At 51.8% G+C, this 26,500-nt stretch overlaps 2 protein-coding genes across 8 annotated transcripts in view; one reads left to right on the top strand and one right to left on the bottom strand.

Moving 5' to 3' along the window:
- Positions 1 to 26,500, top strand: part of LOC123771456 (fasciclin-2) — a 244,507-nt gene that overhangs the window by 37,926 nt on the left and 180,081 nt on the right. The window lies entirely within an intron of this gene.
- LOC138357204 (serine/arginine repetitive matrix protein 1-like) overlaps positions 12,858 to 26,500 on the bottom strand; it is a 37,437-nt gene continuing 23,794 nt past the window's right edge. The window contains exons 4-5 of the mRNA XM_069313857.1: positions 14,263 to 14,322; positions 12,858 to 13,441 (exon numbers count right to left, since the gene is read on the bottom strand). Of these exons, the coding sequence (XP_069169958.1) occupies positions 12,858 to 13,441; positions 14,263 to 14,322 (644 nt within the window). The remainder of the gene's footprint in view (positions 13,442 to 14,262; positions 14,323 to 26,500) is intronic.

Genomic DNA, 26,500 nt, shown 5'->3' with positions numbered 1-26,500 from the left:
TATGGCTAACTTATACAGAGGTGTAACTTTTACATTGTCTGCCGCCGCCTGACTGGCGCCTGTGGGTTGTTCATCCTCCACGTGGCCTGTTCATGCTGTTATGATGTTCATGTACTATGTACTGCTCTCTTGTTACAAGGGAGGATTGGGCATCAACTTTCTCTCATCCCCCCAGATAAGAGGTTTGGGCATCAACTCTCTCTCACCCCCCCCCCAGATAAGGGAGGTTTGGGCATCAACTCTCTCTCACCCCCCCGCAGATAAGGGAGGTTTGGGCATCAACCTTCTCTCTCACCCCCCAGATAAGGGATGTTTGGGCATTAACTCTCTCTCTCACCCCCCCCCAGATAAGGGAGGTTTGGGCATCAACTTTCTCTCTCACCCCAAGATAAAGGGGGGTTCGGACATCTTGACTTTTAATCTAAACTAATGTACAGGATATTTAGTTGATTTTTCTCTTGTCATATCTATACGGGAAGCTGTGTAGATAAGTCCACAATTTCATAAGATTTATTCACAACTTTGATACTGAACAGAAATCTTTCTAGTGTTTCTGTGGCTCATGTGAGATACTTGATTTCCTCCTGCGTCCCTTTGTATACAACCCATACCTGGAGTATACCTGTGGAAGGTTTCTGGAGTTCTTCTACTCTCCGAGCTTCGGGGCCAGGCTCGACCCATGCTTAATAGTCCATATTTGTTGGCACTGTCTCTCTCCAGTGAGATTAGGGAGTGAACGATATGGAAGAAAATGCAAGATTGAACCAGTGAAGAGCAGAGGTGCCATAGGCACAATCAGAGAGCACTGTATAAACATCAGGGGTCCGCGGTTGTTCAACGTCCTCCCAGCGAGCATCAGAAATATTGCCGGAACAACCGTGGACATCTTCAAGAGAAAACTGGACTGTTTTCTAAGAGAAGTTCCGGATCAGCCGGGCTGTGGTGGGTATGTGAGCCTGCGGGCCGCTCCAAGCAACAGCCTGGTGGACCAAACTCTAACAAGTCGAGCCTGGCCTCGGGCCGGGCTTGGGGAGTAGAACAACTCCCAGAACCCCATCAACCAGGTATATGTGAGCCTGCGGGCCGCTCCAAGCAACAGCCTGGTGGACCAAACTCTAACAAGTCGAGCCTGGCCTCGGGCCGGGCTTGGGGAGTAGAACAACTCCCAGAACCCCATCAACCAGGTATCAACCAGGGTTCATTTCATTGTGGCTTTCTTTGTAACTCATTCCTGTCAGCTCCGGGAATAGTCTGCTGGCAACTCTGCTGCACAAATTCATCCAAGTCAACCATGTCTCCTCCCTTCAAGTCATCCATCTTGATAACCCCTCTCCCCTTAGTCTTTATCACCCATCCCTTCCCCCCCCCCTCTCCCCGCTCTTAATATGGCAGACAGAGGAGGGAGGGGTTCATCCCCCACCCTACCCGGCTACCACCAATTACCTTAGGTTATGTGACCTAGTGACCTGTAGTGGTTACGTGGTTGATGCGGACTTCTCTTCCTGCTGCTCTTCACTAGCCAAGGGGGGCCAGATTCACGAAGCGGTTACGCAAGCACTTTCAAACGTGTACATCTTTTCTCAGTCTTTAACTCCTTTGGTTACACGTATTAAACAGTTTACAAGCATGAAAACTTGCCAAATAACTGTTGTTATTGTTATAAACGGCCTCCTGGTGCTTCGGAGCTCATTAACTGTTTAATAATTGTAAACAAAGCCGCTAAAGATTGAGAAAAGATGTACAGGTTCGTAAGTGCTTGCGTGAATCTGGCCCAAGGTTACCAGGCAATCAAGGCGGTGGTAGCAGTTGTTTACAATCAAGGTTACCAGTCTGGGAGCCGACTGGTGTCTGCGTCTGCGTGGTGGGGACAGTTTGGTGGGTGAGACATGAGAGTGAGTGAGTGGGAGTGAGGGAGGGAGTGAGGGAGGGAGGGAGGGAGGGAGGGGGTGTGTGTATGTATGTATGTATGTATGTATGTATGTATGTATGTATGTATGTATGTATGTATGTATGTGTACATACACTCACACAGACGGCTACTTCCCCTTCCTTCTCAATATTTAGTGAGTTATTGTGCACGGAGTTTGATTCATTATGCTGCGCATCATACATTTTTCAAGTTATTGTGTTGTTCTTCACAAGCTCTTAGTACACTCTCTCATGTTCTCTCTTGTCCGTTCTCTCGTTCTCTTCTCCGTTCTCTCGTTCTCTTACCCGTTCTCTCGTTCTCTTACCCGTTTTCTCGTTCTCGTCTCCGTTTTCTCGTTCTGTTACCCGTTCTCTTGTCCGTTCTATCGATTCCCCTCCGTACAAATTGCAGTGGTTTAGCCAACCCAAAAGCGTCAGAACCTAGGCTGCTACTAACGCAAGCTACCGGACCCATTATTAGGTCTATGAAGCGTCAGTTTTCCTATGTTTTTTCCCCCCCCCTTAAACCACCGCAATATTTACGTCGGGGTCAGTTGCATAAGAAGTGTAGTGCTTTGAGTTTTTTTTTATTATTATTTTCTACCACAGACGTGGCCAGACATTTACAATGCTAACCAGCATATATATACATTTTCTTACGCAGGCGATGAAACGTCGTCGTTCCTTTAACTTCTAGTGGTCAATATCGTCTGGTCAATATACATTTTTTCTGTCCTCCATGGACAGGGTTAGAGATTTGTTAAACATATAGTTCAGGGATTTATTGAACAATTAACCTCTTTTTGAGTAAGAGGAACCGGTCGGCCGAGCGGACAGCACGCTGGACTGTGATCCTGTGGTCCCGGGTTCGATCCCGGGCGCCGGCGAGAAACAATGGGCAGAGTTTCTTTCACCCTATGCCCCTGTTACCTAGCAGTAAAATAGGTACCTGGATGTTAGTCAGCTGTCACGGGCTGCTTCCTGGGGGTGGAGGCCTGGTCGAGGACCGGGCCGCGGGGACACTAAAAGCCCCGAAATCATCTCAAGATAACTCAAGGACAGGTTAAAGAAGCATCTGGAGATTGCTCCAGTGTCCCCTTGATCCTTAAGTTTCCATTTTCTCCTTGTCTCTTTTGGCAATTATCCAACATCTTAGCGAGAGCTTGCAAGGAGCAGGGACTTGTTTAATGTTCTGCTGAAGACGCCGCAATGTCGTCTGCGTTTTACAGGGTTTGCGGCCCATTTACATTGCTGTAAATTGTTTTACGCCGCCCATTTGGACTGGTTGGTACAGCGGCGGCCTCCTATCTTGTTGCAAGGTCGGCGTTCGATTTCCCGATGCTCCAAGCGGTTGGGATCAATTTTTTTCCCTTTGGCATATTGTAGTCTCTCGTCCCCCCCCCCTCCCAATCCCCTCGACGTGCAATATAATCATAATATATAGACCTATATTGACCAGACCACACACTAGAAGGTGAAGGGACGACGACGTTTCGGTCCGTCCTGGACCATTTTCAAGTCGATTGTGCTTGATCGACAGTCAATCGACTTGAGAATGGTCCAGGACTGACCGAAACGTCGTCGTCCCTTCACCTTCTAGTGTGTGGTCTGGTCAACATACTTTAGCCACGTTATTGTGACTCATTGCTTGCATATAGACCTATAGACCGTAGGCCTATACTGGATAAGCACCTCCAAAGGATACCTGATCAACCAGGCTGTGACTCATACGTCAGGCTGCGAGCAGCCGCGTCTAACAGCCTGGTTGATCAGTCCAGCAACCAGGAGGCCTGGTCGACGACCGGGCCGCGGGGACACTAAGCCCCGGAAGCACCTCAAGGTAGCCAAGGTAGGCCTCCTATAGGCCTCTCCGTGAAACTTTTTGAATTGGCGGTGCTTATAGCCTCGAGTTTTGGCTTTCTGGGTGCATGTTTACCTTGCCTGATTGCCTGGGCCCCGATACCGGATGGCGCCGTCGACACTGACTCCTTCTGTTGCCAGGTAATTGTGGGAGATCCTTCTGGGGCGCAGGATTCTGCTCGGCGCCTCATCTGGGAGTACCCTGGTAGGACTGGGTTGATGTGGGAGTGTGTGACTTATTCTGGGAGTAGCATTGTGGGAGTGTAGGACCCTAGGAGCCAAGTGTAGGACTAGGGAGCCGAGCGGACAGCACGCTGGACTTGTGATCCTGTGGTCCTGGGTTCGATCCCAGGCGCCGGAGAGAAACAATGGGCAGAGTTTCTTTCACCCTATGCCCCTGTTACCTAGCAGTAAAATAGGTACCCGGGTGTTAGTCAGCTGTCACGGGCTGCTTCCTGGGGGTGGAGGCCTGGTCGAGGACCGGGCCGCGGGGACACTAAAAAGCCCCGAAATCATCTCAAGATAACCCCCCGTCCACCTCTTCCTACTTTAATAATCTCATTTGCTGTGAAGTTTGGCCCAGTGAGTGTCAGGTTAACAGGCCGTTGGCACGCATTACGCTGATGGGTTCCCCACCACCCTTACAGTCTTGAGTGTGTCTTCTAGATCCCTTCTATGATCCCCCAAGTGCCTGCCTTTCCTAGAGTGTGTCTTCTAGTGCCCTTCTATGACCCCCCAAGAGCCTGCCTTTCCTAGAGTGTGTCTTCTAGAGCCCTTCTATGACCCCCCAAGAGCCTGCCTTTCCTAGAGTGTCTTCTAGTGCCCTTCTATGACCCCCCAAGTGCCTGCCTTTCCTAGAGTGTGTCTTCTAGATCCCTTCTATGACCCCCCAAGTGCCTGCCTTTCCTAGAGTGTGTCTTCTAGTGCCCTTCTATGACCCCCCAAGTGCCTGCCTTTCCTAGAGTGTGTCTTCTAGATCCCTTCTATGACCCCCCCAAGTGCCTGCCTTTCCTAGTACCCTCTCCGCCTGGAGAGTGCCTCTCGCCTCCACTCCCACACCACATAACCTAATGCCCAATTGTTGTTGGAGAGGGAGAGGGAGGGGAATGAGGGGGTTAAGGTGGGGGAGGGAATGAAGGAGGCAGAAAGAGAAAGGGAGAGATTGGGGAAGGAGTGCGAGGCGGGATAGGAAGATTTTCTAACCTACTTAAGTGGTGTTTGGAGTGGGGGCATGGCGGTAGTGAACCCTTTAGCTATAGCTCTAAAGCAAGGGGAAGGGGAGGGGGGGGGGGTGGCAGCCTTGGTGGACGAGCTTCTAGACCCACATTATATACCTCTAGACCCACATTATAGACCTCTAGACCCATATTATAGACCTCTAGACCCACATTATAGCCCTCTAGACCCACATTATAGGCTTCTAGACCCACATTATAGGCTTCTAGACCCACATTATAGGCTTCTAGACCCACATTATAGGCTTCTAGACCCACATTATAGACCTCTAGACCCACATTATAGACCTCTAGACCCACATTATAGCCCTCTAGACCCACATTATAGGCTTCTAGACCCACATTATAGGCTTCTAGACCCACATTATAGGCTTCTAGACCCACATTATAGACCTCTAGACCCACATTATAAACCTCTAGACCCACATTATAGACCTCTACACCCACATTATAGACCTCTTAGAGTACAACGCTGATAGTAGCCCCGGGACTCCGGTATAGATAGCCCGTTTAAGGCGGCCACCGTATAGGTTGGTCCCAGAGGGAGCCGGTCGGCCGAGCGGACAGCACGCTGGACTTGTGATCCTGTGGTCCCGGCTTCGATCCCGGGCGCCGGCGAGAAACAATGGGCAGAGTTTCTTTCACCCTATGCCCCTGTTACCTAGCAGTAAAATAGGTACCTGGGTGTTAGTCAGCTGTCACGGGCTGCTTCCTGGGGGTGGAGGCCTGGTCGAGGACTGGGCCGCGGGGACACTAAAGCCCCGAAATCATCTCAAGATAATCTCAAGATAACCAGTAAAAGTGACTTCTTCCCAGTAGGCTATGTTGGTTCAGATTTAGCTACTCAGGAGGAAGTGTCTATGTAGCACGGGCTATGGTGAGCCCGTAATCTGTAGGCTAGTGGACGCCCGGTAGACAGGTAATTGGCAGTATGATGGACTGGAGGTCAGATTTGGACCTGTTGACTGGTCTTTTTACGACGTGTGTAAACCGATGCTTGCTCGCCCGCTTGCAGGTCGGAGTTCAATCCCCGACCGTCTTAAGTGGTTGGGCACCATGCCCAGTCGATAGAACTTGCTCTTGGACTAGGCTTGAAGGTCATAGATTGCACACGAGTGATTTATTCATAAACTGTAAGGACAAAGGAGACTACATTCCTTCCCTGTAAGAAAGAACATGCAGGCGAGGAGTCACAATAACGGGGCTAAAGAATGTTGACCAGACCACACACTAGAAGGTGAAGGGACGACGACGTTTCGGTCCGTCCTGGACCATTCTCAAGTCGATTCTCAAGTCACAATCGACTTAAGAATGGTCCAGGACGGACCGAAACGTCGTCGTCCCTTCACTTCCTAGTGTGTGGTCTGGTTATCTTGAGATGATTTCGGGGCTTTTTAGTTTCCCCGCGGCCCGGTCCTCGATCAGGCCTCCACCCCCAGGAAGCAGCGCGTGACAGCTGACTAACACCCAGGTACCTATTTATTGCTAGGTAACAGGGGCATAGGGTGAAAGAAACTCTACCCATTGTTTCTCGCCGGCGCCTGGGATCAAACCCAGGACCACAGGATCACAAGTCCAGCGTGCTGTCCGCTCGGCCGACCGGCGCCCTAACATATGGTCAACATATTTCAGCCACGTTATTGTGACTCCTCGTCTGAACATGAAAGAGTTCAAATACTGAGTGGACTTCAGCCAGCCAAGTTTCTATTGGTTGATGTGAACACCTCTGATGATATCAGAATGTTTGGTAACAGGTTTATTGTTTGTGATGTGTGTCTATGTATGTACTAACACGTTGTACTGAACGGGGTGAGAATAGCTTGAGCTACCTCATCCCTTTGTGTGTATTTTACCTCAATAAACTTATTTCAATTTCAATTTCTGATGATATGATTGGTTGCAACATTGAAATGCAACCACAGATGCATTTAGCACTTCTCAAGGAATTGCACGCCTTGGATATCATTCTTTTTTTCAACACCAAGTCAGCGCTTTCTCACAGTAGTGAGTCACTCAGAATACTGATGTTGCAAGTACAGCATAGTATCTTCTTGAGGTTATCTTGAGATGCTTTCGGGGCTTTAGTGTCCCCGCGGCCCGGTCCTCGACCAGGCCTCCACCCCCAGGAAGCAGCCCGTGACAGCTGACTAACACCCAGGTACCTATTTTACTGCTAGGTAACAGGGGCGTTCAGGGTGAAAGAAACTTTTGCCCATTTGTTTCTGCCTCGTGCGGGAATCGAACCCGCGCCACAGAATTAAGAGTCCTGCGCGCTATCCACCAAGCTACGAAGCCCCCTAATAATAAAGTTAGTATACTGAATTGTTTAAAAATTGTGTGTGTGTGTGTGTGTACTCACCTAGTTGTGTTTGCGGGGGTTGAGCTCTGGCTCTTTGGTCCCGCCTCTCAACTGCTGTGTGTGTGTCTGTATAATATAACATAATATGAACACGATATAACATAATATGAACACGATATAACATAATATGAACACGATATAACATAATATGAACACGTTGTACTGAACGGGGTGAGAACAGCTTGAGCTACCTCATCCCTTTGTGTGTATTTTACCTCAATAAACTGATTTCAATTTCAATTTCAATTTCAATCAGTTCAACTGTCTTCTTGTCTCTAGGAGGAGAGTAGATGTGTGTTGAGCTTCTGAAGGGAAGACTAGGGAGATGAAGGGAAACTTGAAGTACCTTGGGAATTGAACTTGCCGGAAGATTGTAGTTTTTGAATTGAACAATAAGGTAACTTACCTTGAGGTGCTTCCGGGGCTTAGCGTCCCCGCGGCCCGGTCGTCGACCAGGCCTCCTTGTCAACTTGTCATAACTTGAAGAAAAAAAAAACATTATAGCTATTGTGTCTCACAGCGCTTCACGGTGAGAGGCACTCCTTCTCAAAGGGTGTGAACCCACACCTGTTGGTTACACCCCACACCTGTTGGTTACACCCCACACCCGTTGGTTACACCCCACACCTGTTGGTTACACCCCACACCCGTTGGTTACACCACACACCCGTTGGTTACACCCCACACCCGTTGGTTACACCCCACACCCGTTGGTTACACCTCACACCCGTTGGTTACACCCCACACCCGTTGGTTACACCCCACACCCGTTGGTTACACCCCACACCCGTTTGCCTGCCACCCCACACCCGTTGGCCACACCCCCACACCCGTTGGCCTGCCACCCCACACCCGTTGGCCTGCCCCCCCACACCCGTTGGCCTGCCCCCCCACACCCGTTGGCCTGCCCCCCCACACCCGTTGGTTACACCCCACACCCGTTGGCCTGCCCCCACACCCGTTGGCCTGCCCCCACACCCGTTGGCCTGCCCCCACACCCGTTGGTTACACCCCACACCCGTTGGCCTGCCCCCCCCACACCCGTTGGTTACACCCCACACCCGTTGGCCTGCCCCCACACCCGTTGGCCTGCCCCCACACCCGTTGGTTACACCCCACACCCGTTGGCCTGCCCCCCACACCCGTTGGTTACACCCCCACACCCGTTGACGACACCCAGCCTCGTTTGTATGAGCCGTAGACTGGCACATGTGTGCACACCTGTGGCAGGTGTTCCCGTTGAGTGAGGAAAACACATGTGGGAGGCAACACCTGGGTCCTGATGAGGGAGGGGGGACAGATTGGACACTCCCTCCCCCTGTGTAGAGAGGGAGGACTTCCGCAAGGTCACCTGTCCCCCCCCCCTTCCCCTTCCTCCCCCTAAAAAGGTGTTCCCAGTGTTGGGAGGAGGAGTGGGGACACCTGTAGGGGGTCTACATAGTCCCCAATAGGGGGGGGTGTCCCTTTTGTGGGGAGCAGGGACAAGGGGGGATTATCCCCCTTCCCCCTATTCTTTCTCCCAATATTTTCTCAAAACCTACATCCCATGAACAAATCCACAAGGGCCGTGACGAGGATTCGAACCTGCGTCCGGGAGCATCTTACATCCCATTGTTTAATGGGATCTGCTACACAGGAGTTTTCCCTAATGGGTATGTAATAGCCAGTTGGCTTCACCGGATGATACGTTAACGACCTAGTTCGCCCGTTTCCTGAAAAGTCCAACTTTTCCCCTTATCGGCCGTGTACTTCCTGATAGCCTTGATATAAGAATGTGCTCGCGTCGCGTACTCGTGCCTTATCTCTCGTGGGTTATCGGGAGGCGGTGATAACGAGGCTGGTTGGTGAGGGAACCCACAGTTAATGGTGTTCTTCCCAACTGGTGTGAGAGAGCCTTCTACTGCCTCGCCTGCGGGTGCAGTATACAGCCCACTTAGTGAACAGGAGCGTTGTGTTCTTCCAGTTAAGAGCCTGTTCAACTAGAGTGTTCAGAGAGGGTTAGCGTCTCCCTCCAAGCCCGGCCTGGGGGCCAGGCTTGTATGGTCTGAAGGGCTGCTGCTTGAGGCGGTGTCTTGAGACGCCCCCGAAGGAGTGGTGGACCAACCGGACATCTCAGTATACCTGACGGAATGGCCCAAGACACGCATGAACTGCGGTGCTCATCTTCCAGGATAATCCCTGGATAAATAATCCAGGTCGGTGTTCCAGGATATGATCCCTGGATAATTGAGAGAGTGGACGAGACGCAGAAAGAATGTGGCCACTTCAGCGGCTGTGTGTGTGTGTGTGTGTGTGTGTGTGTGTGTGTGTGTGTGTGTGTGTGTGTGTGTGTGTGTGATTCAGTCATGACTAATGTGGAGAGAGGGAGCAGAATGACGCCATCTTCACATGATGCAAACACGCTCTCAGCAGGACAAACGTATTGGTTCCTTCAAGGCCACATGCTTGCGTCTCCGCAGCAAATCTTGGCCATTCCGTAAGGCAAAGCTAATTGTGAGTTGTTGTTGTTTAAGATTCAGTTACTGGGAACACAACGTTCCAAGTAGCACGGGCTATGGTGAGCCCCTAGTGGATTTAACCTGGCACAGGAGCGGGGCTGTAACTTCTGTAATTGTGAGTCAATTGGTGCGTGTATAAAGTAAATCTAGTGAGGTGAGTGAGGCAATTGGACTGATGAGTAAGGTGTAGCAATGGCGAAAGATGCGTGGTACGTTACTCATGTCTAGCCCCATGAAATTTACGTGAGGTGATTCACTTCCTGTTGGTGGTCAGGCAGGGGTGAGGGGAGGGCTCTGTGGGCACTTGCTGCTGCTGCTGCTGCTGCTGCTGCTGCTGCTGCTGCTGCTGCTGCTACTTCCTCACTCAGTCAGCCACTGTCACGCCACTGTCACCACGCCTGCTGAGGACGCCGCTGTGTCCACCCTCGCTGCCCTCAGCATTACAACGTGCTAGTGCTTGATTTACTGTGCAACCCTTTGTCTGGAGATTATCAGGATCTCAGTGAGTCGGTGTCGTACCGTTGAACACTGTTGACTAGCCAGGGATCAGAGGCAACAGTGTAAACAAAACGGACTGTTTGCGTTATTCACTCATCTCTACTGAGTCAGGTGAGTACGTTTTCTAGCTATTTGCATATAGTGGGGAATTATGTCGAGTTTTATGTATATGTATACATGAGTATGTGTACACATGTATATATAACATTAATCATTTTATAACTAGCGTCAAAAGATTGTTATTTGCTTAGCTAAACGAACTAGAGGGGTTCAGTTCCTGAACCGATTATGTGCCTCTGTAATCCTTCACACCACGGGATGGGTATGGGGTGCATAATAAAGCAAGAAATTGAATTTTAGGTCAAAATATAACAGGATATACAGGCGTAAATGATATCCTGGTGTGTGGGTATGTCTTGGCAGGGTATGTGGCCGCGACGCGGTCAGCTGATAAGGCCAGATAACGCTTGATAACAACATGCAGATGTTCGCCACCTGGAGAATTGATCAGCTGTGTGATTTGTAGTCAATACACGTGGGCAGGCGATGAGTCACAATAACGGGGCTAAAGTATGTTGACCAGACCACACACTAGAAGGTGAAGGGACGACGACGTTTCGGTCCGTCCTGGACCATTCTCAAATCGATTGACTTGGGCCATTCTCAAGTTACAATCGACTTGAGAATGGTCCAGGATGGACCGAAACGTCGTCGTCCCTTCACCTTCTAGTGTGTGGTCTGGTCATCAATCAAATACGCGTGTGCTTGTGTATCATGCATTTAGCTTTTTCCCTCTCATCACGAATTCCTCCCATGGTGTGGTTCGATGCCTGGATTACCATCAGTTCTGTCAAATTCCACACCAACTTCTTTTCCTGTTACGACTGATACGTGGCCACAGGAGGAAACCTGTAGACTCGTGGTGCTTAGTAATACCGCAGGTAGGCCTAGCCTAGTAGGCTAGGCCTATCTTAGCCTAATCTGTAGCTTAGGATGTGTGTGTGTGGGGGGGGGGGGGCAGGTTTACACACACCATGGGGCCAGGGCCAGGGTAGTAGGATCTCCGTCTGCAGTTTGCATCAAAGGGTCAGATCAACACCTAAGACTGCCAAAGGGGCCGACGCCCCCTACCTCCTCCCCCCACCGCCTCGCAGTGTTAAAACATCATTAATGCTGAGCCTCTTGTGTTCCATGGTGCTTACGCCCCCCCCCCCCCCCCTTGCTCCTCTACGCCCTCTTATAGACTCTTCACAATTCTCTCTCTCCACGGGAGACATCTCCCGTCACGCAGGGTGCAGTTGCACCTCCACAGATCTCCAGTATCATCTATTGATACTGGAAATGGCTCAAAAGGGCCACCACTTATGGGCTATTCATGCCCAAGCCACCTTTTGGTGGCTTAATCTTCTCTCTCTCTCTTCTCTCTCTCTCTCTCCCTCCTTCCCAGACGTGGTTATAGGGGTTGAAAATTGGCCAGCCTTAGTGAACACGACATATTTTTGTTCACGATATCGACCCCCCACCGTAATAAATGCGGTGGTTTAGGGGGAATTGAAACCAACGCAATATTAACGTTTCCTGGGCCCCTAGTGATTATTGGCTCAACGTATTCACCTAGTTGGTTAGTAGTAACCCGCCTAATAACGTAGGTTATTAGGCGTTATCAGTTCTGGTCAAGGACCGGAGTGATGGGTCATTGATCCTCGGAACCACCTCATGGTTCTCCCCCCTCTACCCGTTAGGGGGGGGGGGGGTGCCCCAACGACCTAGAGAAGTCCACTGGCATATGAAGCCTGTCATGTCTTCACTGGTCAAAGAGGATAGCAGCTAGACTAAGTTCTTTACGGATGAGCGCTAGATTCCCCGTTCATCAGAACCTCTGGGTGAACGGAACCCCAGAGATTACGATGTTGAAAAAGGTTCAAAGAACATTGAACAACTCGTCTCTGAGTGCAGTATTTCCAGAAGTTTGACTCTCCGTAAAAGAGATTTATTGTGATGTCGACTTAATGGCCGGTCAGTTCCCGGAATTGTTTGTACCGTGGAAATTATTGACCTACAGCACCAGGGTTTGTTGACCAGACCACTATTGACCACTAGAAGGTGAAGGGACGACGACGACGTTTCGGTCCGTCCTGGACCATTCTCAAGTCGATTGTGACTTGAGAATGGTCCAAGTCAATCGATTTGAGAATGGTCCAGGACGGACCGAAACGTCGTCGTCCCTTCACCTTCTAGTGTGTGGTCTGGTCAACATACTTCAGCCCCGTTATTGTGACTCGTCGACAGCACCAGAGATGTTTATGTAGTAAATCTGGACGGAGGTCTTACGGGCTATTCATGCCCGTGCCACCTCTTGGGTGGCTTAATCTTTATCAATCAATCGTTGGAGGTCGAGAGGCTCACCATAGCCCGTGCTTCTTGCCCCGCTCCTGTGCCAGGTAAGTTACGGGCTCACCATAGCCCGTGCTACTGGGAACTTGTTCCGAGTAGCTGAATCTATAACAACAACGTTGGCGCCTGTGCTCCAAGGGTGACCGTTGGAGGTCTCTGGTGGCGCCTGTGCTCCAAGGGTGACCGTTGGAGGTCTCTTGTGGCGCCTGTGCTCCAAGGGTGACCGTTGGAGGTCTCTGGTGGCGCCTGTGCTCCAAGGGTGACCGTTGGAGGTCTCTTGTGGCGCCTGTGCTCCAAGGGTGACCGTTGGAGGTCTCTGGTGGCGCCTGTGCTCCAAGGGTGACCGTTGGAGGTCTCTGGTGGCGCCTGTGCTCCAAGGGTGACCGTTGGAGGTCTCTGGTGGCGCCTGTGCTCCGAGGGTGACCGTTGGAGGTCTCTGGTGGCGCCTGTGCTCCGAGGGTGACCGTTGGAGGTCTCTGGTGGCGCCTGTGCTCCGAGGGTGACCGTTGGAGGTCTGGTGGCGCCTGTGCTCCTAGGGTGACCGTTGGAGGTCTCTGGTGGCGCCTGTGCTCCGAGGGTGACCGTTGGAGGTCTCTTGTGGCGCCTGTGCTCCAAGGGTGACCGTTGGAGGTCTCTTGTGGCGCCTGTGCGCCAAGGGTGACCGTTGGAGGTCTCTTGTGGCGCCTGTGCTCCAAGGGTGACCGTTGGAGGTTTGTGGAGTTCAAATTAGTTCGTGTGTTTGAATGGACGCAGTCATGTGTTCGGCATCCTTAGTTCTTGGCTTCCTTTTGAGAGAGACTTGTTAATGTCGGGTCTGTGGTTGCTCTGTACTGTTGTACCCACACTGGTTACTGTTGTACCCACACTGGTTACTGTTGTACCCACACTGGTTACTGCTGTACCCACACTGGTTACTGTTGTACCCACATTGGTTACTGTTGTACCCACACTGGTTACTGCTGTACCCACACTGGTTACTGTTGTACCCACACTGGTTACTGTTGTACCCACACTGGTTACTGTTGTACCCACATTGGTTACTGTTGTACCCACACTGGTTACTGTTGTACCCACACTGGTTACTGTTGTACCCACACTGGATACTGTTGTACCCACACTGGTTACTGCTGTACCAACACTGGTTACTGTTGTACCCACACTGGTTACTGTTGTACCCACACTGGTTACTGCTGTACCCACACTGGTTACTGTTGTACCCACACTGGTTACTGTTGTACCCACACTGGTTACTGTTGTACCCACACTGGTTACTGTTGTACCCACACTGGTTACTGCTGTACCCACACTGGTTACTGCTGTACCCACACTGGTTACTGCTGTACCCACACTCGTTACAGAACGAGTGTGGGTACAGCAGTACAACACCTCTAACACCTCTAACACCTCTCTATTCTATATAGAGGTGTTGGAGGGGGGGGGGGTTATACAACGAAGCAATAATTCTGAAGAATCTCCACTACAGTATTTATTATTTGTTTTACCAACGTACCCCTGTCCCGTCTCGAGTACTGCTCAGTACTCACTTCCCCCTTCAGAGCAGGAGAGATTGCTGAAATAGAGGGAATACAGAGAACATATACGGCACGCATAGACGAGATAAAGCACCTAAATTATTGGGATCGTCTCAAAGCTCTCCAAATGCACTCTCTAGAAAGGAGACGAGAGAGATACCAAATAATATACACATGGAAAATACTGGAGGGTCAGGTCCCAAATCTACACAGTAAAATAACAACGTACTGGAGTGAACGATATGGAAGAAAATACAAGATTGAACCAGTGAAGAGCAGAGGTGCCATAGGCACAATCAGAGAGCACTGTATAAACATCAGGGGTCCGCGGTTGTTCAACGTCCTCCCAGCGAGCATCAGAAATATTGCCGGAACAACCGTGGACATCTTCAAGAGAAAACTGGACGGTTTTCTAAGAGAAGTTCCGGATCAGCCGGGCTGTGGTGGGTATGTGAGCCTGCGGGCCGCTCCAAGCAACAGCCTGGTGGACCAAACTCTAACAAGTCGAGCCTGGCCTCGGGCCGGGCTTGGGGAGTAGAAGAACTCCCAGAACCCCATCAACCAGGTATATGTGGCCCTGCGGGCCGCTCCAAGCAACAGCCTGGTGGACCAAACTCTCACAAGTCAAGTCTGGCCTCGGGCCGGGCTTGGGGAGTAGAAGAACTCTCAGAACCCCATCAACCAGGTATATGTGGGCCTGCGGGCCGCTCCAAGCAACAGCCTGGTGGACCAAACTCTCACAAGTCGAGCCTGGCCTCGGGCCGGGCTTGGGGAGTAGAAGAACTCCCAGAACCCCATCAACCAGGTATATGTGGGCCTGCTGGCCGCTCCAAGCAACAGCCTGGTGGACCAAACTCTCACAAGTCAAGCCTGGCCTCGGGCCGGGCTTGGGGAGTAGAAGAACTCCCAGAACCCCATCAACCAGGTATATGTGGGCCTGCGGGCCGCTCCAAGCAACAGCCTGGTGGACCAAACTCTCACAAGTCAAGCCTGGCCTCGGCCGGGCTTGGGGAGTAGAAGAACTCCCAGAACCCCAGCAACCAGGTATATGTGGGCCTGCGGGCCGCTCCAAGCAACAGCCTGGTGGACCAAACTCTCACAAGTCAAGCCTGGCCTCGGGCAGGGCTTGGGGAGTAGAAGAACTCCCAGAACCCCATCAACCAGGTATATGTGGGCCTGCGGGCCGCTCCAAGCAACAGCCTGGTGGACCAAACTCTCACAAGTCAAGCCTGGCCTCGGGCCGGGCTTGGGGAGTAGAAGAACTCCCAGAACCCCATCAACCAGGTATATGTGGGCCTGCGGGCCGCTCCAAGCAACAGCCTGGTGGACCAAACTCTCACAAGTCAAGCCTGGCCTCGGGCCGGGCTTGGGGAGTAGAAGAACTCCCAGAACCCCATCAACCAGGTATATGTGGGCCTGCGGGCCGCTCCAAGCAACAGCCTGGTGGACCAAACTCTCACAAGTCAAGCCTGGCCTCGGGCCGGGCTTGGGGAGTAGAAGAACTCCCAGAACCCCATCAACCAGGTATCAACCAGGTAACAGAGCATTACCAAATACTGGAATTCTTTACCCACGTACGAAGCATTACCAAATACTGGAATTCTTTACCCACGTACGAAGCATTACCAAATACTGGAATTCTTTACCCACGTACAAAACATGACCAAATACTGCCCATGGCCACCCCCTCCCCCCCCCCCCCCATGTACCGACACGGCCAAATACAGCAAATCCCATAATTTCCCCTCACGGAGCCGGTCGGCCGAGCGGACAGCACGCTGGACTTGTGATCCTGTGGTCCTGGGTTCGATCCCAGGCGCCGGCGAGAAACAATGGGCAGAGTTTCTTTCACCCTATGCCCCTGTTACCTAGCAGTAAAATAGGTACCTGGGTGTTAGTCAGCTGTCACGGGCTGCTTCCTGGGGGTGGAGGCCTGGTCGAGGACCGGGCCGCGGGGACACTAAAGCCCCGAAATCATCTCAAGATAACCTCAAGATAACCTCACGTACAGACCATTACAGTAAATTCCATCGGGAACTTGTGTCGCTTTAGGAAACGATATCTTGAAGCATGTGGGAGTAGGGGTTATCTTGAGGTTATCTTGAGATGATTTCGGGGCTTTTGTGTCCCCGCGGCCCGGTCCTCGACCAGGCCTCCACCCCCCAGGAAGCAGCCCGTAACAGCTGACTAACACCCAGGTACCTATTTTACTGCTAGGTAACAGGGGCATAGGTTGAAAGAAACTCTGCCCATTGTTTCTCGCCGCGGCCGGGATCGGACCCGGGACCACAGGATCACAAGTCCAGTGTGCTGTCCGCTCGGCCCGACCGGGAAGTCGGGCTTGACACAGGGGTGAGGGGGGAATTGTCGTAATCTTCAAATAATCACCTTCAAAGGATACCTTATCAACCAGGCTGCGACTCATACGTCAGGCTGCGAGCAGCCGCGTCCAACAGCCTGATTGACCAGTCCAGCAACCAGGAGGCCTGGTCGACGACCGGGCCGCGGGGACGCTAAGCCCCGGAAGCACCTCAAGGGAACCTATCTTACAGGTATTGGTTATAGCGGGAGGGAGGCGAGGGAATGTTATCTGCGGGTGAATGTTATCTGCGGGTGAATGTTATCTGCGGGTGATAAAGGAAAGTTTGCGAGCGTGATGTTAAATAATCCATACTGGAGCATAATCCTCGTGAAAATGTCCACGGTTGTTCCGGCAATATTTCTTACGCAACGTCCTCCCAGCAAGCATAAGAAATATTCCCGGAACAACCGTGGACATTTTCAAGAGGAAACTACATTTATTCCTCCAAGGAGTGCCGATCAACCGGGCTGTGATGGGTATGTGGGCCTGAGGGCCGCTCCAAGCAACAGCCTGGTGGACCAAACTCTCACAAGTCAAGCCTGGCCTCGGGCCGGGCTTGGGGAGTAGTAGAACTCCCAGAAACCCATCAACCAGGTATATGTGGGCCTGCGGGCCGCTCCAAGCAACAGCCTGGTGGACCAAACTCTCACAAGTCAAGCCTGGCCTCGGGCCGGGCTTGGGGAGTAGAAGAACTCCCAGAACCCATCAACCAGGTATATGTGGGCCTGCGGGCCGCTCCAAGCAACAGCCTGGTGGACCAAACTCTCACAAGTCAAGCCTGGCCTCGGCCGGTCTTGGGCAGTAGAAGAACTCCCAGAACCCATCAACCAGGTATATGTGGGCCTGCAGGCCGCTCCAAGCAACAGCCTGGTGGACCAAACTCTCACAAGTCAAGCCTGGCCTCGGGCCGGTCTTGGGGCAGTAGAAGAACTCCCAGAACCCCATCAACCAGGTATATGTGGGCCTGCAGGCCGCTCCAAGCAACAGCCTGGTGGACCAACTCTCACAAGTCAAGCCTGGGCCTCAGGCCGGGCTTGGGCAGTAGAAGAACTCCCAGGAGCGTGTCAGCTGCTATTGTTGAATTGTTCTTCTCTGGGGTCTCTGGGGGTCTCTGGGGTCCTCTGGGGTCTCTGGGGTCTCTGGGGTCTCGTCTCTTCTCGAAAATGAGACGGACCCGACCCACTTGGGCTGGACGGTAGAGCGACGGTCTCGCTTCATGCAGGTCGGCGTTCAATCCTCGACCGTTACCAAGTGGTTGGGCACCATTCCTTCCCCCCCCCCCCTGTCCCATCCCAAATCCTTATCCTGACGTTTGTTCTTCTTTTAGATTTAGCTTCCATGTAGCACGGGCTATGGTGAGCCCGTAATTATTCTAACCCCCCCCCCTTCCATGTGCTATATAGTAGTAATGGCTTGACGCTTTCTCCTGATAGTTAGTTCCCTTGGCTTGGTTACGTCCTGGACCCATAGTGTCTAGATATATCCATACAGGAATACACATGTATTGTGATACATATTTACTCACGTATTATACAATTCCTACGCCAGATAGAGAATTTGACTTTCACCATCTCCAAAAAAGATATAATGGCGACTTGTATTAGACATAACACGCCTCAATGCTCCCGTAAGTCTTCTGTTTTTTTTTTAAGGTATCTGGACCAAGGGTGGGAAAAAAACCCAGCTTTGTCTTCCAAAATTATCACAATACAAAACCTGTCGTGGATTTCCATTGTTCGTTAGGATTTAAGCGCTGTCTTGGGGACCTTTCTTTTCGGCAGGAAGCTAGTTTTTGTTTCCCCTTGGGGAGGAGGCGTTCGTGAGCGCGCGCGCGTGCGTGGGAAAGCGAGCAAGGAAGCGATAATCCCACAGGAGAAATACCTGTGGGATTAGCGCTGATAGCCGGTGTCCACCCCACCACCGGCGATCATTGTATCTGAGCGCCGGTCATTGTATCTGAGAGCCGGTCATTGTATCTGAGAGCCGGTCATTGTATCTGAGAGCCGGTCATTGTATTTCACTGCCGGAGGGCCATCTGGCCAACACGGGAGACATCTCCCGTCACGCAGGGTGCAGTCTCACCTCCACAGATCTCCAGTATCATCTATTGATACTGGTAATGGCTCAAAAGGGCCACCACTTACGGGCTATTCATGCCCGTGCCACCTTTTGGGTGGTTTAATCTTCATCAATCAATCATCTGGCGAAATGCATTGGCAAGACTTTAGAGGTGTGGGTGTGTGTCCCTTCACGATCGACTCTCAGCTGGGTAGGAAATTTATGGCTCAAATAATTCTTTCCCACCCTCCACCTCCTGTTAAAATTGGTGTCGTAATGTAGGTCTATTTTGCGGAATAGGTCACAGTAATGGCAGTGGGCCCTCTCGGTAATGCAGGTATGGAATAGATGCTGGTTCTATGGTGCTATGTTGGATCTAAGACGCAAATGGAGTAGACGAGTAAGAGGGGCAATGTTGGGGTGAAAAGGTGCGGTTTAACTTTATAATATGGCTTATCAGGCTGTGGGGACATTCGTGGCTAAAAATAAGCCGAGTTTTGAGTAGATAGGAATGATAGAAATATGACTGTACCTCACCGTTTCTTTCTCTTTGTCGTCTTTACGTCCCTTTTTCTTCCTCTGCCTCCTCCTTTTCCTGCCCTTTCTTGCTCTTCCTTCCTCTCTCGCGCCCCTCTTCCATTACCAGGCAGAACTCTGTAGCCAGGTATGCTTGCTAAAGCTACACCCAAGGCACCTTAAGCTGGAGCTGCTCGCTGGTCGTAACCTAACCCGCGTGTCTGCTCCGAGCCGGCTGGTGGGGGCGTGTTGTATGTGCTCCAAGCCGGCTGGTGGCGGCGTGTTGTATGTGCTCCAAGCCGGCTGGTGGCGGCGTGTTGTATGTGCTCCAAGCCGGCTGGTGGGGGCGTGTTGTATGTGCTCCAAGCCGGCTGGTGGCGGCGTGTTGTATGTGCTCCAAGCCGGCTGGTAGGGGCGTGTTGTATGTGCTCCGAGCCGGCTGGTGGGGGCGTGTTGTATGTGCTCCAAGCCGGCTGGTGGCGGCGTGTTGTATGTGCTCCAAGCCGGCTGGTAGGGGCGTGTTGTATGTGCTCCGAGCCGGCTGGTGGGGGCGTGTTGTATGTGCTCCGAGCCGGCTGGTGGGGGCGTGTTGTATGTGCTCCAAGCCGGCTGGTGGCGGCGTGTTGTATGTGCTCCAAGCCGGCTGGTGGGGGTGTTGTATGTGCTCCAAGCCGGCTGGTGGGGGCGTGTTGTATGTGCTCCGGGCCGGCTGGTGGGGGCGTGTTGTATGTGCTCCGGGCCGGCTGGGCTGGCCGCGAAGTGTCCTCACCGCCTACCTGGCCACCGTGTCTCTTGCAATTTAGAGGAGTTGTGTTGCGTCGTAGCCCATACCATCTGTCATCTTCACTTTTCATCAGTGTGTGTGTTCGGAGGCCTTCGACCAGCGGTGCCTTTGTCAGGGCGTTGATGGTGCTGTCTGACACACACACACACACACACACACACACACACACACACACACAACACACACACACACACACACACCACTCACTCACTCACTCACTCACTCACTCACTCACTCTCTCCCCCTCTCTCTCACTCTCACTCTCTCTCTCACACACTCTCTCACACACTCTCTCATACACTCACACACTCTCACACACTCACTCTCTCACTCTCTCACTCTCTCTCTCTCTCTCTCTCTCTCTCTCTCTCTCTCTCTCTCTCTCTCTCTCTCTCTCTCTCTCTCTCTCTCTCTCTCTCTCTCTCTCTCTCTCTCTCACTCTCACTCTCGACGATTTGGCTCTCGATAGACAATGTTATGGAGCTTGTCGCTCTGATCAAACCTTGTGGAAGGTTTTTGATGTATCTATGTGTCATGTGTCTTGCTATGTGTCATGTGTCTTGCTATGTGTCATGTATCATGCTATGTGTCATGTATCTTGCTATGTGTCATGTATCTTGCTATGTGTCATGTATCTTGCTATGTGTCATGTGTCTTGCTATGTGTCATGTATCATGCTCCTATTTAATGTTCCTGTGTCGTGTGGGTGAGATCTTGCGAAGGTTCACTGGAATATTTGATTGAGCTGTCTGGTTGATACATGGTTGATTGGGTCGTAAGTCATATGTCTTTTTTTTAACTCTGGGTCGCGTGTCCTGCTCCCATGAGGATATAATGGTGATTAGTAATTCGCAGTAGGCCTATTGAGCCGTGAGAGGCGCATTTATATCTAGTCATCTATCTTCCAAGTTAGGCTTAACAAATTCGAGTGTATGTTTGTTTCTTTAGGCTTGATATTAATTAGTAAGATTATCCGGTCAATTTAAAGTAGTCTCTCCTAACCTGCCAGAGGACCCAAAACAGAAAACGGGACAGGACGTCACTTTCACGCCAGTCGCTTGCATTTTCTAGTACGACAATTTTTGGGCCTTATGTAACGCATACGAGCGAAATGCGACGTTCTTTGTAGGAGGACAGGTTGTGGGAGGACAGGTTGTAGGGGGGACAGGTTGTAGGAGGACAGGTTGTAGGAGGGACAGGTTGTAGGAGGGACAGGTTGCCCGCGCACATAACTACAGTACAGATTGCCTGTAGTATGTATTATACACTAATTACAAAAAAAAAACGTAGCATGGAACAGAATGAGGGTTGACTCAAGCATTTCTTATTGGTACAATATCTCCTCGAGACGAGCTTCTGATCACAGTTCAAAACTCGAGTAAAACTGGTCTGTGCTCAATGGGGGTGGGGAAGGGGGGGGAGGGGCAATTCACCTGAGTGGAGTGAAATGAATGACCTCGTTCAAAGGGCTAAATCATTGTTAACAGCAGTTGGCATAGAGCCAATGACCTTCCAAGATCCACAGTGTCAGAGAAGTAACTAATTTATCATGTTTACTCCCCGAAAGGTTACACATTTCATCGTATCGCAGAGGCCAATATTTGACAATTAGAATGTGTATTAATGCTTCTAAATTTCCTTCACATTTATGAGTTAGGGTAGGAAGACCTGGCTTGCCTGAGAGACCGGACTTGGCTAGATAGGGAGCCTGCCTGCCTGTCTAGATAGGGAGACTGCCTGCCTGGCTGGCTGCCTGCCTGGCTGGCTGCCTGCCTGCCTGCTTGACTGCCTGCCTGCCTGCCTGCCTGCCTGCCTGCCTGCCTGCCTGCCTGCCTGCCTGCCTGCTTGACTGCCTACCTGCCTGCCTGCCTGCCTGCCTGCCTGCCTGCCTGCCAGCCTGCCTGCCGGCCTGGGAAAGCCAATCACTGAAGTGGAGCTAAATTGTCTTTAAACTGCACATTCTTATCCGCTTTGTCAAGAGAAGGCTCTCTCAATTTATTTCTGGATTGGTCGGCATTAATTGCAAGGACTGAGAGACACGAAAGTTGCAATTGCGTCGCTGTTTGCATTGTTTCCCTCGGCCTTGTTGCTGTCAGCACTTAGGCTGTGCAACATTGCTGTCACTCACGCTGTGCAACATTGCTGTCACTCACGCTGTGCAACATTGCTGTCACTCACGCTGTGCAACATTGCTGTCACTCACGCTGTGCAACATTGCTGTCACTCACGCTGTGCAACATTGCTGTCACTCACGCTGTGCAACATTGCTGTCACTCACGCTGTGCAACATTGCTGTCACTCACGCTGTGCAACATTGCTGTCACTCACGCTGTGCAACATTGCTGTCACTCACGCTGTGCAACATTGCTGTCACTCACGCTGTGCAACATTGCTGTCACTCACGCTGTGCAACATTGCTGTCACTCACGCTGTGCAACATTGCTGTCACTCTCGCTGTGCAACATTGCTGTCACTCACGCTGTGCAACATTGCTGTCACTCACGCTGTGCAACATTGCTGTCACTCTCGCTGTGCAACATTGCTGTCACTCACGCTGTGCAACATTGCTGTCACTCACGCTTGTGTTAATGTTGCTTTTATTTATATTTTATTAGCCATGCTCAGTTGTTGCTTCGGTTGGTCAGTTGTTGCTTCGGTTGGTCAGTTGTTGCTTCGGTTGGTCAGTTGTGCCTTCGGTTGGTCAGTTGTTGCTTCGGTTGGTCAGTTGTGCCTTCGGTTGGTCAGTTGTGCCTTCGGTTGGTCAGTTGTTGCTTCGGTTGGTCAGTTGTTGCTTCGGTTGGTCAGTTGTTGCTTCGGTTGGTCAGTTGTGCCTTCGGTTGGTCAGTTGTTGCTTCGGTTGGTCAGTTGTTGCTTCGGTTGGTCAGTTGTGCCTTCGGTTGGTCAGTTGTTGCTTCGGTTGGTCAGTTGCGCCTTCGGTTGGTCAGTTGTGCCTTCGGTTGGTCAGTTGTTGCTTCGGTTGGTCAGTTGTGCCTTCGGTTGGTCAGTTGTTGCTTCGGTTGGTCGGTTGTTGCTTCGGTTGGTCAGTTGTTGCTTCGGTTGGTCAGTTGTTGCTTCGGTTGGTCAGTTGTTGCTTCGGTTGGTCGGTTGTTGCTTCGGTTGGTCGGTTGTTGCTTCGGTTGGTCGGTTGTTGCTTCGGTTGGTCAGTTGTGCCTTCGGTTGGTCAGTTGTTGCTTCGGTTGGTCAGTTGTGCCTTCGGTTGGTCAGTTGTTGCTTCGGTTGGTCAGTTGTGCCTTCGGTTGGTCGGTTGTTGCTTCGGTTGGTCAGTTGTGCCTTCGGTTGGTCGGTTGTTGCTTCGGTTGGTCAGTTGTGCCTTCGGTTGGTCAGTTGTTGCTTCGGTTGGTCAGTTGTTGCTTCGGTTGGTCGGTTGTTGCTTCGGTTGGTCGGTTGTTGCTTCGGTTGGTCAGTTGTTGCTTCGGTTGGTCAGTTGTTGCTTCGGTTGGTCAGTTGTTGCTTCGGTTGGTCAGTTGTGCCTTCGGTTGGTCAGTTGTTGCTTCGGTTGGTCAGTTGTTGCTTCGGTTGGTCAGTTGTGCCTTCGGTTGGTCAGTTGTTGCTTCGGTTGGTCAGTTGCGCCTTCGGTTGGTCAGTTGTGCCTTCGGTTGGTCAGTTGTTGCTTCGGTTGGTCAGTTGTGCCTTCGGTTGGTCAGTTGTTGCTTCGGTTGGTCGGTTGTTGCTTCGGTTGGTCAGTTGTTGCTTCGGTTGGTCAGTTGTTGCTTCGGTTGGTCAGTTGTTGCTTCGGTTGGTCGGTTGTTGCTTCGGTTGGTCGGTTGTTGCTTCGGTTGGTCGGTTGTTGCTTCGGTTGGTCAGTTGTGCCTTCGGTTGGTCAGTTGTTGCTTCGGTTGGTCAGTTGTGCCTTCGGTTGGTCAGTTGTTGCTTCGGTTGGTCAGTTGTGCCTTCGGTTGGTCGGTTGTTGCTTCGGTTGGTCAGTTGTGCCTTCGGTTGGTCGGTTGTTGCTTCGGTTGGTCAGTTGTGCCTTCGGTTGGTCAGTTGTTGCTTCGGTTGGTCAGTTGTTGCTTCGGTTGGTCGGTTGTTGCTTCGGTTGGTCGGTTGTTGCTTCGGTTGGTCGGTTGTTGCTTCGGTTGGTCGGTTGTTGCTTTGGTTGGTCAGTTGTTGCTTCGGTTGGTCAGTTGTTGCTTCGGTTGGTCAGTTGTTGCTTCGGTTGGTCAGTTGTTGCTTCGGTTGGTCAGTTGTTGCTTCGGTTGGTCAGTTGTTGCTTCGGTTGGTCAGTTGTTGCTTCGGTTGGTCAGTTGTTGCTTCGGTTGGTCAGTTGTTGCTTCGGTTGGTCAGTTGTTGCTTCGGTTGGTCAGTTGTGCCTTCGGTTGGTCAGTTGTGCCTTCGGTTGGTCAGTTGTGCCTTCGGTTGGTCAGTTGCGCCTTCGGTTGGTCAGTTGTTGCTTCGGTTGGTCAGTTGCGCCTTCGGTTGGTCAGTTGTGCCTTCGGTTGGTCAGTTGTGCCTTCGGTTGGTCAGTTGTGCCTTCGGTTGGTCAGTTGTGCCTTCGGTTGGTCAGTTGCGCCTTCGGTTGGTCAGTTGTGCCTTCGGTTGGTCAGTTGCGCCTTCGGTTGGTCAGTTGTGCCTTCGGTTGGTCAGTTGCGCCTTCGGTTGGTCAGTTGTTGCTTCGGTTGGTCAGTTGCGCCTTCGGTTGGTCGGTTGCGCCTTCGGTTGGTCAGTTGTTGCTTCGGTTGGTCAGTTGCGCCTTCGGTTGGTCAGTTGTTGCTTCGGTTGGTCAGTTGTTGCTTCGGTTGGTCAGTTGTGCCTTCGGTTGGTCAGTTGCGCCTTCGGTTGGTCAGTTGTGCCTTCGGTTGGTCAGTTGCGCCTTCGGTTGGTCAGTTGTTGCTTCGGTTGGTCAGTTGCGCCTTCGGTTGGTCGGTTGCGCCTTCGGTTGGTCAGTTGTTGCTTCGGTTGGTCAGTTGCGCCTTCGGTTGGTCGGTTGTGCCTTCAGTTGGTCGGTTGCGCCTTCGGTTGGTCAGTTGTTGCTTCGGTTGGTCAGTTGCGCCTTCGGTTGGTCGGTTGTGCCTTCAGTTGGTCGGTTGCGCCTTCGGTTGGTCAGTTGTGCCTTCGGTTGGTCAGTTGTGCCTTCGGTTGGTCGGTTGTGCCTTCGGTTGGTCGGTTGTTCCTTTGGTTGGTCGGTTGTTCCTTAGGTTGGTCGGTTGTTCCTTTGGTTGGTCGGTTGTTCCTTAGGTTGGTCAGTTGTGCCTTCGGTTGGTCAGTTGTGCCTTCGGTTGGTCGGTTGTGCCTTCAGTTGGTCGGTTGTGCCTTCGGTTGGTCGGTTGTTCCTTTGGTTGGTCGGTTGTTCCTTAGGTTGGTCGGTTGTTCCTTCGGTTGGTCGGTTGTTCCTTAGGTTGGTCGGTTGTTCCTTCGGTTGGTCGGTTGTTCCTTAGGTTGGTCGGTTGTTCCTTCGGTTGGTCAGTTGTTGCTTCGGTTGGTCAGTTGCTCCTTCGGTTGGTCAGTTGTGCCTTCGGTTGGTCAGTTGTTTCTTCGGTTGGTCAGTTGCTCCTTCGGTTGGTCGGTTGTTGCTTCGGTTGGTCAGTTGCTCCTTCGGTGGGTCAGTTGTGCCTTCGGTTGGTCAGTTGTGCCTTCGGTTGGTCAGTTGTTGTTTCGGTTGGTCAGTTGTGCCTTCGGTTGGTCAGTTGCTCCTTCGGTTGGTCAGTTGTGCCTTCGGTTGGGCACGTGCCCCTTCGGTTGGTCAGTTGCTCCTTCGGTTGGGCACGTGACCCTTCGGTTGGTCAGTTGCTCCTTCGGTTGGGCACTTGCTCCTTCGGTTGGTCACTTGCACCTTCGGTTGGTCACTTGCTGCTTCGGTTGGTCACTTGCTGCTTCGGTTGGTCACTTGCTCCTTCGGTTGGTCACTTGCTCCTTCGGTTGGTCACTTGCTGCTTCGGTTGGTCACTTGCTCCTTCGGTTGGTCACTTGCTCCTTCGGTTGGTCACTTGCTCCTTCGGTTGGTCACTTGCTCCTTCGGTTGGTCACTTGCTCCTTCGGTTGGTCACTTGCTCCTTCGGTTGGTCACTTGCTCCTTCGGTTGGTCACTTGCTCCTTCGGTTGGTCACTTGCTCCTTCGGTTGGTCACTTGCTCCTTCGGTTGGTCACTTGCTGCTTCGGTTGGTCACTTGCTCCTTCGGTTGGTCACTTGCTCCTTCGGTTGGTCACTTGCTCCTTCGGTTGGTCACTTGCTGCTTCGGTTGGTCACTTGCTGCTTCGGTTGGTCACTTGCTGCTTCGGTTGGTCACTTGCTGCTTCGGTTGGTCACTTGCTCCTTCGGTTGGTCACTTGCTCCTTCGGTTGGTCACTTGCTCCTTCGGTTGGTCACTTGCTCCTTCGGTTGGTCACTTGCTCCTTCGGTTGGTCACTTGCTCCTTCGGTTGGTCACTTGCTCCTTCGGTTGGTCACTTGCTCCTTCGGTTGGTCACTTGCTCCTTCGGTTGGTCACTTGCTCCTTCGGTTGGTCACTTGCTCCTTCGGTTGGGCACTTGCTCCTTCG

Source organism: Procambarus clarkii, chromosome 76, assembly GCF_040958095.1.
Source record: "Procambarus clarkii isolate CNS0578487 chromosome 76, FALCON_Pclarkii_2.0, whole genome shotgun sequence".
NCBI lineage: Eukaryota > Metazoa > Arthropoda > Malacostraca > Decapoda > Cambaridae > Procambarus > Procambarus clarkii.
Note: the sequence above shows the minus strand (reverse complement) of the source record. Positions and strands in the feature narration are given on the sequence as shown.